The sequence below is a fragment of the Bufo gargarizans genome, unplaced genomic scaffold (genome assembly GCF_014858855.1).
Source record: "Bufo gargarizans isolate SCDJY-AF-19 unplaced genomic scaffold, ASM1485885v1 fragScaff_scaffold_189_pilon, whole genome shotgun sequence".
NCBI classification, from domain to species: domain Eukaryota; kingdom Metazoa; phylum Chordata; class Amphibia; order Anura; family Bufonidae; genus Bufo; species Bufo gargarizans.
This window is the reverse complement of record NW_025334068.1, coordinates 135,782-148,429: the sequence shown is the minus strand read 5'-3', so window position 1 is coordinate 148,429 and position 12,648 is coordinate 135,782. Positions and strand designations below refer to the sequence as shown.

Genomic DNA, 12,648 nt, shown 5'->3' with positions numbered 1-12,648 from the left:
CGGGACCTCCGGCCCGAAGCAGAGAGACGGGACCTCCGGCCCGAAGCAGAGAGACGGGACCTCCGGCCCGAAGCAGAGAGACGGGACCTCCGGCCCGAAGCAGAGAGACGGGACCTCCGGCCCGAAGCAGAGAGACGGGACCTCCGGCCCGAAGCAGAGAGACGGGACCTCCGGCCCGAAGCAGAGAGACGGGACCTCCGGCCCGAAGCAGAGAGACGGGACCTCCGGCCCGAAGCAGAGAGACGGGACCTCCGGCCCGAAGCAGAGAGACGGGACCTCCGGCCCGAAGCAGAGAGACGGGACCTCCGGCCCGAAGCAGAGAGACGGGACCTCCGGCCCGAAGCAGGGAGACGGGACCTCCGGCCCGAAGCAGGGAGACGGGACCTCCGGCCCCAAACAGGGAGACGGGACCTCCGGCCCCAAACAGGGAGACGGGACCTCCGGCCCCAAACAGGGAGACGGGACCTCCGGCCCCAAACAGGGAGACGGGACCTCCGGCCCCAAACAGGGAGACGGGACCTCCGGCCCCAAACAGGGAGACGGGACCTCCGGCCCCAAACAGGGAGACGGGACCTCCGGCCCCAAAACAGGGAGACGGGACCTCCGGCCCCAAAACAGGGAGACGGGACCTCCGGCCCCAAAACAGGGAGACGGGACCTCCGGCCCCAAAACAGGGAGACGGGACCTCCGGCCCCAAAACAGGGAGACGGGACCTCCGGCCCCAAAACAGGGAGACGGGACCTCCGGCCCCAAAACAGGGAGACGGGACCTCCGGCCCGAAGCAGAGAGACGGGACCTCCGGCCCGAAGCAGAGAGACGGGACCTCCGGCCCGAAGCAGAGAGACGGGACCTCCGGCCCGAAACATCGCTCATCGCTCTCTGCCGCGTTCATCAGCAGCAGAGCATGGCTCTCTAGAATATCAATACCACATCCGAAAAATCCCATGTAGTTTTACTGCAGATTTCCACAGTTATGGCTGAATGACCAATTGCTGCACTGTAAATTGCAGTAAAACTGCTTGCTGTTTTTTTATATGCAGATTTTACCCAACATCTGAATAACGCCGCTCTGCTCTATGGTCAAGGCTTAGCTTGATGTGGGACTGTCACACTCCATCATGTCCAGCTCCTACCTGTGAGCACCTTTCCATGACTTGGAGGTGGGTGATAGACCTCTCCCACATTCAGTATGTGAGGCTAAGCGACTACAGTCAGACACATCAGTCAAGGAGCATTCCCATGAGGATATAGGCCTGCTAAGAGAATCTAGGTCACCAGCCAGAAAAGAATACTTCGCATCCCAGGCCATGCCATACTGCCAGCGGCTCAAGGTGGCCATACCTAGAAGATGTCAATTGGCTGCACTCAACATATATTGAGGGGAGTGGATGACCATCTAATGTTTAGGGAGTCTCCTGATGGCCGGGAAGATAAGAACTAGGCTACTGGATGTCAACATTCCTAAACTTTTGTTCCCAGGGTGACAATCCACAAGAAGTGTCAGGCAGAGACCTTCCTGTTCAGAACTTATGTGTACGGAGGAAGGGAGAGACATCTGTCAGCCGCTGGAGATGCTGAAAACTTGACTCGGAGGGACCTGGCGATCTGCCCGGACTCCAAAAATGGCCAGGATAAGCATAGTGTAGAAGAGTAAATGTTATATACATGCAGCACCTCAGCAACATCTGGAGAGCTCATCACTCGAGGGTTCTTCCAGGATCCCATCGACTTCTAATATCATTCCCAATACACTGGGGGTTTTATCTGGAATCCTGTCTTAAGACACAATGGGGACGGAGCAGGAGTCTGACATCTTGAGGATTCATCCAGCATCCCGTCGTACACCATTTCTGACACATTAGGGTTCACTTGGGATCCAGTCTTGCACAATTTATGACACATTGGGGGTTTATCCGGAATCTTGCATTATACCATTTCTGATGCATTAGAGGTGCAGCCGTGATCTCACTTTACACACTGGGGGCTATTCTAGGATCCAGTATGACACACAACGTCTTCATTCAGGATCCCATCTTACACTACGTATTTCTGACACATTCACTTTCTTGTCTTACACCATTTCTGACACATCTGGGGTGGATCTGGGATCTTGTCTTACACCATTTCTGACACATCTGGGATCTTGTCTTACACCATTTCTGACACATCTGGGATCTTGTCTTACATGAATTCTGACACATCTGGGGTGGATCTGGGATCTTGTCTTACATGATTTCTGACACATCTGGGATCTTGTCTTACATGAATTCAATTCTGACAACACTGAGGGCTCATTTGAGATCCCATCTCATCATTGGAGGTTCATGTGGGATTCCGCCTGACATCATTTATAAAATATTGGGGGATTTTAAAAATGTCTTGAAAATGGCTGCGGTCAAGTGTATGGTTAGTCCTGGCATTCCATCGCACAGTAGCTACTGGTTGAAAATTGCTCATTCAGGTCTGGATTACGTTACTGAAATGAAGGCCTAGGGTGTTATCACACATTGACGGTCGACGAATGGCCACTTGCACGAGAAACAATGACAAGTTTAGATGTAATCCACACACGGTACCCGCGGCTGGGCCGCACCTTCACTATGAAAGGTCCTGGCCCAGCCTAACAGATGCCTGCAGTTCAGGTACCAGCAGGACGGACAGACTGTGCATCTTCGTGACAGCTGGACCGTATTCTGGAATGACCTCTTCTGAGCTCATAAAACATAAAAACAGGTGTGCATGACCTACAAGCAGAGCTCTGGAGATGTGAGGTGGCTCCACAGAAACTCAAGGACTAGATGATAATGCTTCTACTTTGGCTGGGAGGTCTACGAGTTTGGACATGGTGGAGGGATCTCCATTATCTCTCTCTCTCTCTCGTTCCCCATCCTATGAATGATGAAGGAACCAATGCTAAATAGACCAGGAGATATCAAGAATGATGGTCTCAGGTATGAGCATGACTTTCAGAGGACAAAATACAAAGACAATGAACAGAAAATCAATGACTATCCTTCTGATGAAGACAAGAAGACATTCCTCATAGAGATGAGAGCATAGACTATTCTAACTGCAGCCCCACACCCGCCCAGTCTCTCTCAACAGGTCTGATCATTCATTGTATATCCCCTATGGTCTACTGTGCGATTAGGTCTCTACATCACTTGCTGTGAAGTCCAGGTCCACCCTGCATCTGTCCAGATGTAAATGCTCAGTATGCTCCATCATGGGTCAGGATCAATCTTGTGAATCATTACCTCCACACCCGTAGCTCAGATTACACGTCGTCCAAGGGCAGTCTAGACTTCAGCAGCAATGTGTCCATCACAGCCAGGGTGGAGATTGCAAACTATGGCAGTCAGTCAATGGGTTCAGTTTTGGGCCATTTATGTTCCTGGCTACGCTTGGGCTCCCAGTTTTTAATGAATGGCTGAATTGTTCTTGATTCTTGTCTTTCTCTCATTCCATTTCCATATGGTGCTCGGGGAAGCTTGTGCTGCTCTGTGAGTAACACCGTACTGACAAGAACCCAGGAGCAGAGCTCCGCAGATGGGTGCATTTCCTCTTGTTTGGCCAATATGCTCAGTCATGCTGCCAGGCCTGTTAAAGGGTTGGACACTGACTGCAGGGAAGCTACAGAGACAGCTTTCCCTTGGAAGACAGCTAATCTGCAAGTCCCTTTTCCCAGCCTTTAAGACACCATAAGGTCTCCACAAGGAGAACCAGTACACCATATTGATGCGTTTTCTGGGTTTCATGGTGCTGCAGCAAGACCAGGCTCAGCCTGAAGTTGTGGTTAGGATTCAGAAGACAATCTTGTCCCAGTTGAAGGTTTGGAGTAGTGCTGGGTCCAGCAGATCAGCGGTGGTAGAATAGTACTACATCCACAGCCGGTGCTCATCAGCTCGTCCTCCACATTTGTTATTAGCTTCTGAATTAGAATATGAGCTTAATGGCAGTCTAGGTTCTGACGGTGCGCTGCACTCTCCAATCAGTGGACACTCGTGGCCCAGGTCTGGTCTACATTGCTGCTCTCTCAGCCGTGGTCAGCCTGTGCTCTCGCCGCAGACCCGTTATCATGCAGCTCCTCTGCCCTGCATCACTTTATCCTCATCTGACCCTTGAGACTCCACCGTTCGATCCACGAGCGTTCTCTATGGCTGTTAGTCTATGTCTGACCGTCCAGTCATGTCACCTCCTTAGACCCCCAGTGATACGTGACCCATCAGACCTGTAACTGCCTCCCGCACAACATGTCAAGGGTTCACCTGTTTCTGATTTACCTGGAGTCAGCCTCTTTCAAGCTTCTGTCTTATTTCAAGGCTTGAACCTCACATATTCTGCCTGCTCAAGAAGAAGCGGGTGTGATCTGCCCCATCTTTCGATAGTACTCACTGTAAAGATGTTGGAGCGACGCTTGCTTTGCTTTCGGATTGGGGTTGGTGTACTGGAAGCTGCAATGGTCTCGATACGTAGTTCCCGTTGGCTTATACTGGGCGTGGAGGGGACAGAGGAAGAATAATCACTGAACGTTCCTCCACCATTTGTAGCCTAAGCAGAAAGAGACACAGAAGCCACGTTAGCTGAATAATCAGACTCCACATAGGGGGCCCTAGGATGTAACGCTGCACACGTCTACACAAGAGCGCAACCCCTCAAAATACATCGCAGACACTCGGAAAAATGTCAGAGACCAATAACCACTCAGCTTTCATTCACAAGTCTCTACATCATAGACCACCCTAAATGCTGGCTAACTAAAGGGGTTCAGGCTTTGGGCAATGCACATGGTCACTGCTGCTCCTGAGAAGACTGGAGTCATCCCTCAGCCATGATGGACCCTAGGTCAGCTGCCTCCAGCACTGGGTGTAAGCAGATTATGGGAATCTCGGCATGGACATACGATGTGCAGCCATCGAGCCTGTCCAACCAGGAGATGGGCACATTAGACATCCTTCTCATGACGGGAAGAACTACTCACTCAGACGTACATTGTGAAGAGACTCCTGCCAAAAATATGGAAAACCCTACAATCACCGATCTAGAAGGCTACCTACCTGATTAATGTGCATGGACGGAATGGTGGCTGCAGAAACAGAAGAATGGCTCGGAGAATTGGGCAAAGACTTGCATGGACCGATGGAAAGCTGCTGCTTCTTCCGAATAGCGACCACCTTCTGAGCCACTGAGCCGTGGAACAGGACAAAGAAGGAAAGAAAGAGAAAGTGTTGAATATCTTCTACATAAAAAAAAAAAATATATATATATATAAATATGATCCTTCGGGCGGACATAATCGCCCCCAAGTTCTTTTATCGAGCATCTTAATTTGATTTGTGCGAGCAGTGAAACAAAGGAACAATTGTCTATGCAAAAATAGATGTGTAATTTATTATACACAATACAAACCAAGAATCTAAAATCAATACAATTGCAAAGACAAACAACGAAGCTGTAAAATAATACCCCAAATATGCCCCACGGTGGCACCAACACACCCCTATCTCAGCAGCACAGACAATCTATAGACCAGGAGAAGCGGAGGACCTTCTGTTCACCACACAGGCCATCACAACAAAACACCGATAATACAGGAAAATAACGGTTATATATGATTATGTGCTCTTCCCAATAGCGCTATACTTCCCTCCTCACTGTAAAGCTGCGGTATCACAGCAGGACCGCAACGTAACTGCCGCGCTAATGTGGTAAGGGCCTAAAGTAACAGTGATACCGCGCTCTAATTCTATAGACATGGGCTGCAATAACTAATACCCCCACCCTAGTTATAGAGCACCCCGCGGGCTAAGTTACCTTGTGGGTGAGCTGCACACAACACGGGGTCCTCCGTTTACGCGGGGTATTCCTGGGGTACTGCAGGCACAGGTCGGGTGCTATAGGACATAGTCGCGCCCCGGACGGTGACGCGGCTCTTGAAACACTATAGTGATTCGCTCTCGCACGGAGCCAAAGTGACGTCACTACTATGACTACGGAAAGTCACAGGTACCACTGGACCTCTCTACGCGTTTCGGATAGATTCGCTATCCTTCGTCAGGAAAGATGGGCGATTATTCCTGCATACTCCCCCTTCTTTATATGTGCCTGCTGCACCCCCGCTGATTTAACCCTACAGCCGCCACTGTTATACTGCCTCTTCTGGCATCAATTCGATTTATATTATCACTCAAGTGCGAACAGCTCTATTTCCATATTTAGGCCGATGGGGCCAGTGTGTCCATCTCCTTTCTGATCTTCTGATGCCAGAAGAGGCAGTAGAACAGTGGCGGCTGTAGGGTTAAATCAGCGGGGGTGCAGCAGGCACATATAAAGAAGGGGGAGTATGCAGGAATAATCGCCCATCTTTCCTGACGAAGGATAGCGAATCTATCTGAAACGCGTAGAGAGGTCCAGTGGTACCTGTGACTTTCCGTAGTCATAGTAGTGACATCATTTTGGCTCCGTGCGAGCGCGAATCACTATAGTGTTTCAAGAGCCGCGTCACCGTCCGGGGCGCGACTATGTCCTATAGCACCCGACCTGTGCCTGCAGTACCCCAGGAATACCCCGCGTAAACGGAGGACCCCGTGTTGTGTGCAGCTCACCCACAAGGTAACTTAGCCCGCGGGGTGCTCTATAACTAGGGTGGGGGTATTAGTTATTGCAGCCCATGTCTATAGAGTAAGAGCGCGGTATCACTGTTACTTTAGGCCAAGAATATATGATATTAATACGATAAAACGTCCAGCTCGGCAGTCAGACTACGGAACAGAACTGCCAAGGGTTTAGTCCTCTTTTCAGATAATGTCAGATCTTCCATTAGCAATCTGCATCTTTGCTAAGAGAATAATCAGCATCATGGAGGCGCCTAAGACTAAGACTATATACTCCCACAGTATGGGCTATATACCGAGAGGAATATCTCATTAATATCACAGTATACGTTACCGGGTCAGAGGTAGACAGGGACCAGTAGATGGGACCAGTTCTCAAGGACTTTCCTAGTAGTCAGAATATAATCCAAGCTTCTTTTGGTATATCTTTTTTGTGGTCAGTTTCCTTTGTGAGTTTTTCTTTTTGTGAGAGCCCTGATGCTCCGGCACACGAGTAATTATTCCCCACCTTATCTAAGAATCAGCCCCTTCTGGATTAGGGCTTTCCAATCAGGTAAAGTGGGGGAATTCGCATGCTACTAACACAATGATGTCATATTAAGCCTTGACATGGTACAAAACAAATGGTAAAACAATATAATATTGTCCCTCTGCCTCCAGATGCCACTGTGGTATAACATTAACATCAGAGTATTGGATTGTGGTGATTAATATCTCCTTGGTGGCCCGATTTCAAATTTTCACTGTGTAGTCCATTACCCCTTAATTCCACCGTTTTGTTCCCTGTACTGCCTGCTTTTACCTGTGCTTAAAATAGGGTTGCTAGGCATGGTCCGTCTCCCTCTGTTGCTAGGCATGGTCCGTCTCCCTCTGTTGCTAGGCATGGTCCGTCTCCCTCTGTTGCTAGGCATGGTCCGTCTCCCTCTGTTGCTAGGCATGGTCCGTCTCCCTCTGTTGCTAGGCATGGTCCGTCTCCCTCTGTTGCTAGGCATGGTCCGTCTCCCTCTGTTGCTAGGCATGGTCCGTCTCCCTCTGTTGCTAGGCATGGTCCGTCTCCCTCTGTTGCTAGGCATGGTCCGTCTCTCTCTGTTGCTAGGCATGGTCCGTCTCTCTCTGTTGCTAGGCATGGTCCGTCTCTCTCTGTTGCTAGGCATGGTCCGTCTCTCTCTGTTGCTAGGCATGGTCCGTCTCTCTCTGTTGCTAGGCATGGTCCGTCTCTCTCTGTTGCTAGGCATGGTCCGTCTATGTGTTGAAGGACGGAGGACGCAGAAGCAGCAGCGTGCAGGGTCAGATTACAGACGGCCAGGGACTGTGTGTAAATGATTAGCGCCAGGTCCTCCCCAGCAGCTGATACCAGTGCCCGGGCTGTGTGCACTTCTCCCTGTCCCTGCGCTTGGCAGACGCTCCCTCACTCAGCAGAGCTGGAGAATGCAGAGTTGGAGCAGCGCAGACCAGGGAAGGGAGATCTGCCGTCTGCTCAGTGTATACATGACAGCAACGTGTGGTAAGAGGACCCCTTTGTGCTGCAGGAGATTAACCCTTTAGGGGGAGGGCTCTGGTTACTGACACTTTTGGGGGGCTATTGTTACTGGCTAGTGAGGGCAGGTGGGATTAGCCTCAGGGGGAGGGCAGTGGCGGCCATCTTAACTGAATAGTGAGATTGCAGTTTTATGCAGACTGGTTGCTGAGGGCTGAATCTTATTAAATATGGGGTCAGTCAGTCTAATAGTAACTGATTCTGGAGTATCATGCTATTAGTAACTACATATATGAACATTGGAATTAGGGTCTAAGTGTGACAGTTATCCTTTAAGTAACGTGGCTTTATTTTATAAAAGTTACCTTTTAACCTTTCTCAATGTACATCATGGAGGAGGGATACTTCTCGGACACTCTGAAGTAATCTTTCCCAGACTTAGTGGGACCAGCATGATTTTCCCAGACTCTTGAATTTATGGCTTTGATAAGAAATACAATGGGCCTTACACTCGCACCGTGGGTTTCTATATCTAACTGTCCAAGCTATTGAGTAACGACACCTGGAGTAACATTAGCTTTTCTGAGGAACTTCCATTAGTAGTAAACCTCAGTGCTTTCTATACCTCCTGAGACTATACCCAGTCAGTGAGATACACACGGCATAAAGTATGCCCTAATACATCAATATTGCCTAATATACAATAATTATTGATATGTTCATACTAAAAAGCTAAATAAATGCACAAATGAATATATATAAAATACTGATGATTATATGAATAGACACCACCCACCAGATGTGTCTTAACCGCCTCCGGACCGCCTGAAGCAGATCCGCGGTCCGGAGGCGGCAGCCCTGCGCAGAGTGACGCATATACGCGTCATCTCGCAAGAGCCGTGATTTCCTGCGATCGCGCGCACACAGGCGCGCGCGTTCACAGGATCGGAAGGTAAGCGAGTGGATCTCCAGCCTGCCAGAGGCGATCGTTCGCTGGCAGGCTGGAGATGCGATTTTTTTTAACCCCTAACAGGTATATTAGACGCTGTTTTGATAACAGAGTCTGATATTCCGCTACCTGATCCTCTGGTGTCCCTTTTGCTTGGATCGACCACCAGAGGACACAGGTAGCTCAGTAAAGTACCACAAAACACCACTACACTACACCCCCCCTGTCACTTATTAACCCCTTATGAACCCCTGATCACCCCATATAGACACCCTGATCACCCCCCTGTCATTGATCACCCCCCTGTTATTGATCATCCCCCTGTCATTGATCACCCCCCTGTAAGGCTCCATTTAGAATTTTTTTTGGGCCCAAGTTAGCGGAATTAGATATTTTATTTTTATTTTATTTTTCTTACAAAGTCTCATATTCCACTAACTTGTGTCAAAAAATAAAATCTCACATGACCTCACGGAATCCAAATGCGTAAAATTTTTTAGACATTTATATTCCAGACTTCTTCTCACGCTTTAGGGCCCCTAAAATGCCAGGGCAGTATAAATACCCCACATGTGACCCCATTTCGGAAAGAAGACACCCCAAGGTATTCCGTGAGGGGCATATTGAGTCCATGAAAGACTGAAATTTTTGTCCCAAGTTAGCGGAAAGGGAGACTTTGTGAGAAAATACAAAAAAAAAAATCAATTTCCGCAAACTTGTGCCAAAAAAAATAAAATTCTGTGAACTCGCCATGCCCCTCACGGAATACCTTGGGGTGTCTTCTTTCCAAATTATGTCACATCTACACCCGGCGCAGGTGCATTGAGGATGGAGCGGCCGAGCGAGCGGCCGCCTCTCAATGCGTCTGCGCAGATTGAAGATAGGTACGGCCGCGGCGCAGGCGCCAGATTTTGATTGCAAACAGGCAGGGCCAGCAGAGAACGATCCCGTTCCCTGGCCCTGTCAATCACAATGCGGAGGGGACGTCATTAGGATCGGAGGATGCGGCTGCCACCAGCAAGTTCAAATTCTACTGAACCAAAATGATCATTTAACTTATGTACGCAGAGCTCGCAGTATAGGGATTATTAGTAAACAAAAAAAAAATTTAAAAAAACGGTTTAGTGGGCTGACAGAAGCCCTTTAAGGAGAAACATTCAGCCATGAAACAACCATTGTTCCCTTCAGGCAGACGTGTCTGGAGAAGCCAGTACACTCCCTATAGACAGACGTGTCTGGAGAAGCCAGTACACTCCCTATAGACAGACGTGTCTGGAGAAGCCAGTACACTCCCTATAGACAGACGTGTCTGGAGAAGCCAGTACACTCCCTATAGACAGACGTGTCTGGAGAAGCCAGTACACTCCCTATAGACAGACGTGTCTGGAGAAGCCAGTACACTCCCTATAGACAGACGTGTCTGGAGAAGCCAGTACACTCCCTATAGACAGACGTGTCTGGAGAAGCCAGTACACCCCTATAGACAGATGCGTCTGGAGAAGCCAGTACACTCCCTATAGACAGACGTGTCTGGAGAAGCCAGTACACTCCCTATAGACAGACGTGTCTGGAGAAGCCAGTACACTCCCTATAGACAGACGTGTCTGGAGAAGCCAGTACACTCCCTATAGACAGACGTGTCTGGAGAAGCCAGTACACTCCCTATAGACAGACGTGTCTGGAGAAGCCAGTACACTCCCTATAGACAGACGTGTCTGGAGAAGCCAGTACACTCCCTATAGACAGACGTGTCTGGAGAAGCCAGTACACTCCCTATAGACAGACGTGTCTGGAGAAGCCAGTACACTCCCTATAGACAGACGTGTCTGGAGAAGCCAGTACACTCCCTATAGACAGACGTGTCTGGAGAAGCCAGTACACCCCTATAGACAGATGCGTCTGGAGAAGCCAGTACACTCCCTATAGACAGACGTGTCTGGAGAAGCCAGTATACTCCCTTCAGGCAGACGTGTCTGGAGAAGCCAGTACACTCCCTATAGACAGACGTGTCTGGAGAAGCCAGTACACTCCCTATAGACAGACGTGTCTGGAGAAGCCAGTACACTCCCTATAGACAGACGTGTCTGGAGAAGCCAGTACACTCCCTATAGACAGACGTGTCTGGAGAAGCCAGTACACTCCCTATAGACAGACGTGTCTGGAGAAGCCAGTACACTCCCTTCAGGCAGACGTGTCTGGAGAAGCCAGTACACTCCCTATAGACAGACGTGTCTGGAGAAGCCAGTACACTCCCTATAGACAGACGTGTCTGGAGAAGCCAGTACACTCCCTATAGACAGACGTGTCTGGAGAAGCCAGTACACTCCCTATAGACAGACGTGTCTGGAGAAGCCAGTACACTCCCTATAGACAGACGTGTCTGGAGAAGCCAGTACACTCCCTATAGACAGATGCGTCTGGAGAAGCCAGTACACTCCCTATAGACAGACGTGTCTGGAGAAGCCAGTATACTCCCTTCAGGCAGACGTGTCTGGAGAAGCCAGTACACTCCCTATAGACAGACGTGTCTGGAGAAGCCAGTATACTCCCTTCAGGCAGACGCGTCTGGAGAAGCCAGTATACTCCCTATAGACAGACGTGTCTGGAGAAGCCAGTACACTCCCTATAGACAGACGTGTCTGGAGAAGCCAGTACACTCCCTATAGACAGACGTGTCTGGAGAAGCCAGTACACTCCCTATAGACAGACGTGTCTGGAGAAGCCAGTACACTCCCTATAGACAGACGTGTCTGGAGAAGCCAGTACACTCCCTATAGACAGACGTGTCTGGAGAAGCCAGTACACTCCCTATAGACAGACGTGTCTGGAGAAGCCAGTATACTCCCTATAGATAAACCCATATCTTTAGCAATGTCCTTTATATTCACGATGACTCTTATATAAACTGAACTTGCCATGAACTCATCTCGGCCTCTTCAGCCACATTACACAGACGGTAATACCTATACAGAGGCAGCACACAGTACACAGACGGTAATACCTATACAGAGGCAGCACACAGTACACAGATGGTAATACCTATACAGAGGCTGCACACAGTACACAGATGGTAATACCTATACAGAGGCAGTACACAGACGGTAATACCTATACAGAGGCAGCACACAGTACACAGATGGTAATACCTATACAGAGGCAGTACACAGACGGTAATACCTATACAGAGGCAGCACACAGTACACAGACGGTAATACCTATACAGAGGCAGCACACAGTACACAGACGGTAATACCTATACAGAGGCAGCACACAGTACACAGATGGTAATACCTATACAGAGGCTGCACACAGTACACAGATGGTAATACCTATACAGAGGCAGTACACAGACGGTAATACCTATACAGAGGCAGCACACAGTACACAGATGGTAATACCTATACAGAGGCAGCACACAGTACACAGACGGTAATACCTATACAGAGGCAGCACACAGTACACAGACGGTAATACCTATACAGAGGCAGCACACAGTACACAGACGGTAATACCTATACAGAGGCAGCACACAGTACACAGACGGTGATACCTATACAGAGGCAGCACACAGTACACAGATGGTAATACCTATACAGAGGCAGCACACA

The 12,648-nt window shown here is 49.3% G+C and overlaps 1 protein-coding gene across 1 annotated transcript in view; it reads right to left on the bottom strand.

Moving 5' to 3' along the window:
* The window catches only part of LOC122922323 (arf-GAP with GTPase, ANK repeat and PH domain-containing protein 3-like), a 140,297-nt gene that overhangs the window by 49,612 nt on the left and 78,037 nt on the right, over positions 1-12,648 (bottom strand). The window contains exons 7-8 of the mRNA XM_044272898.1: positions 5,058-5,185; positions 4,396-4,551 (exon numbers count right to left, since the gene is read on the bottom strand). Coding sequence (XP_044128833.1) covers positions 4,396-4,551; positions 5,058-5,185 — 284 coding nt within the window. The remainder of the gene's footprint in view (positions 1-4,395; positions 4,552-5,057; positions 5,186-12,648) is intronic.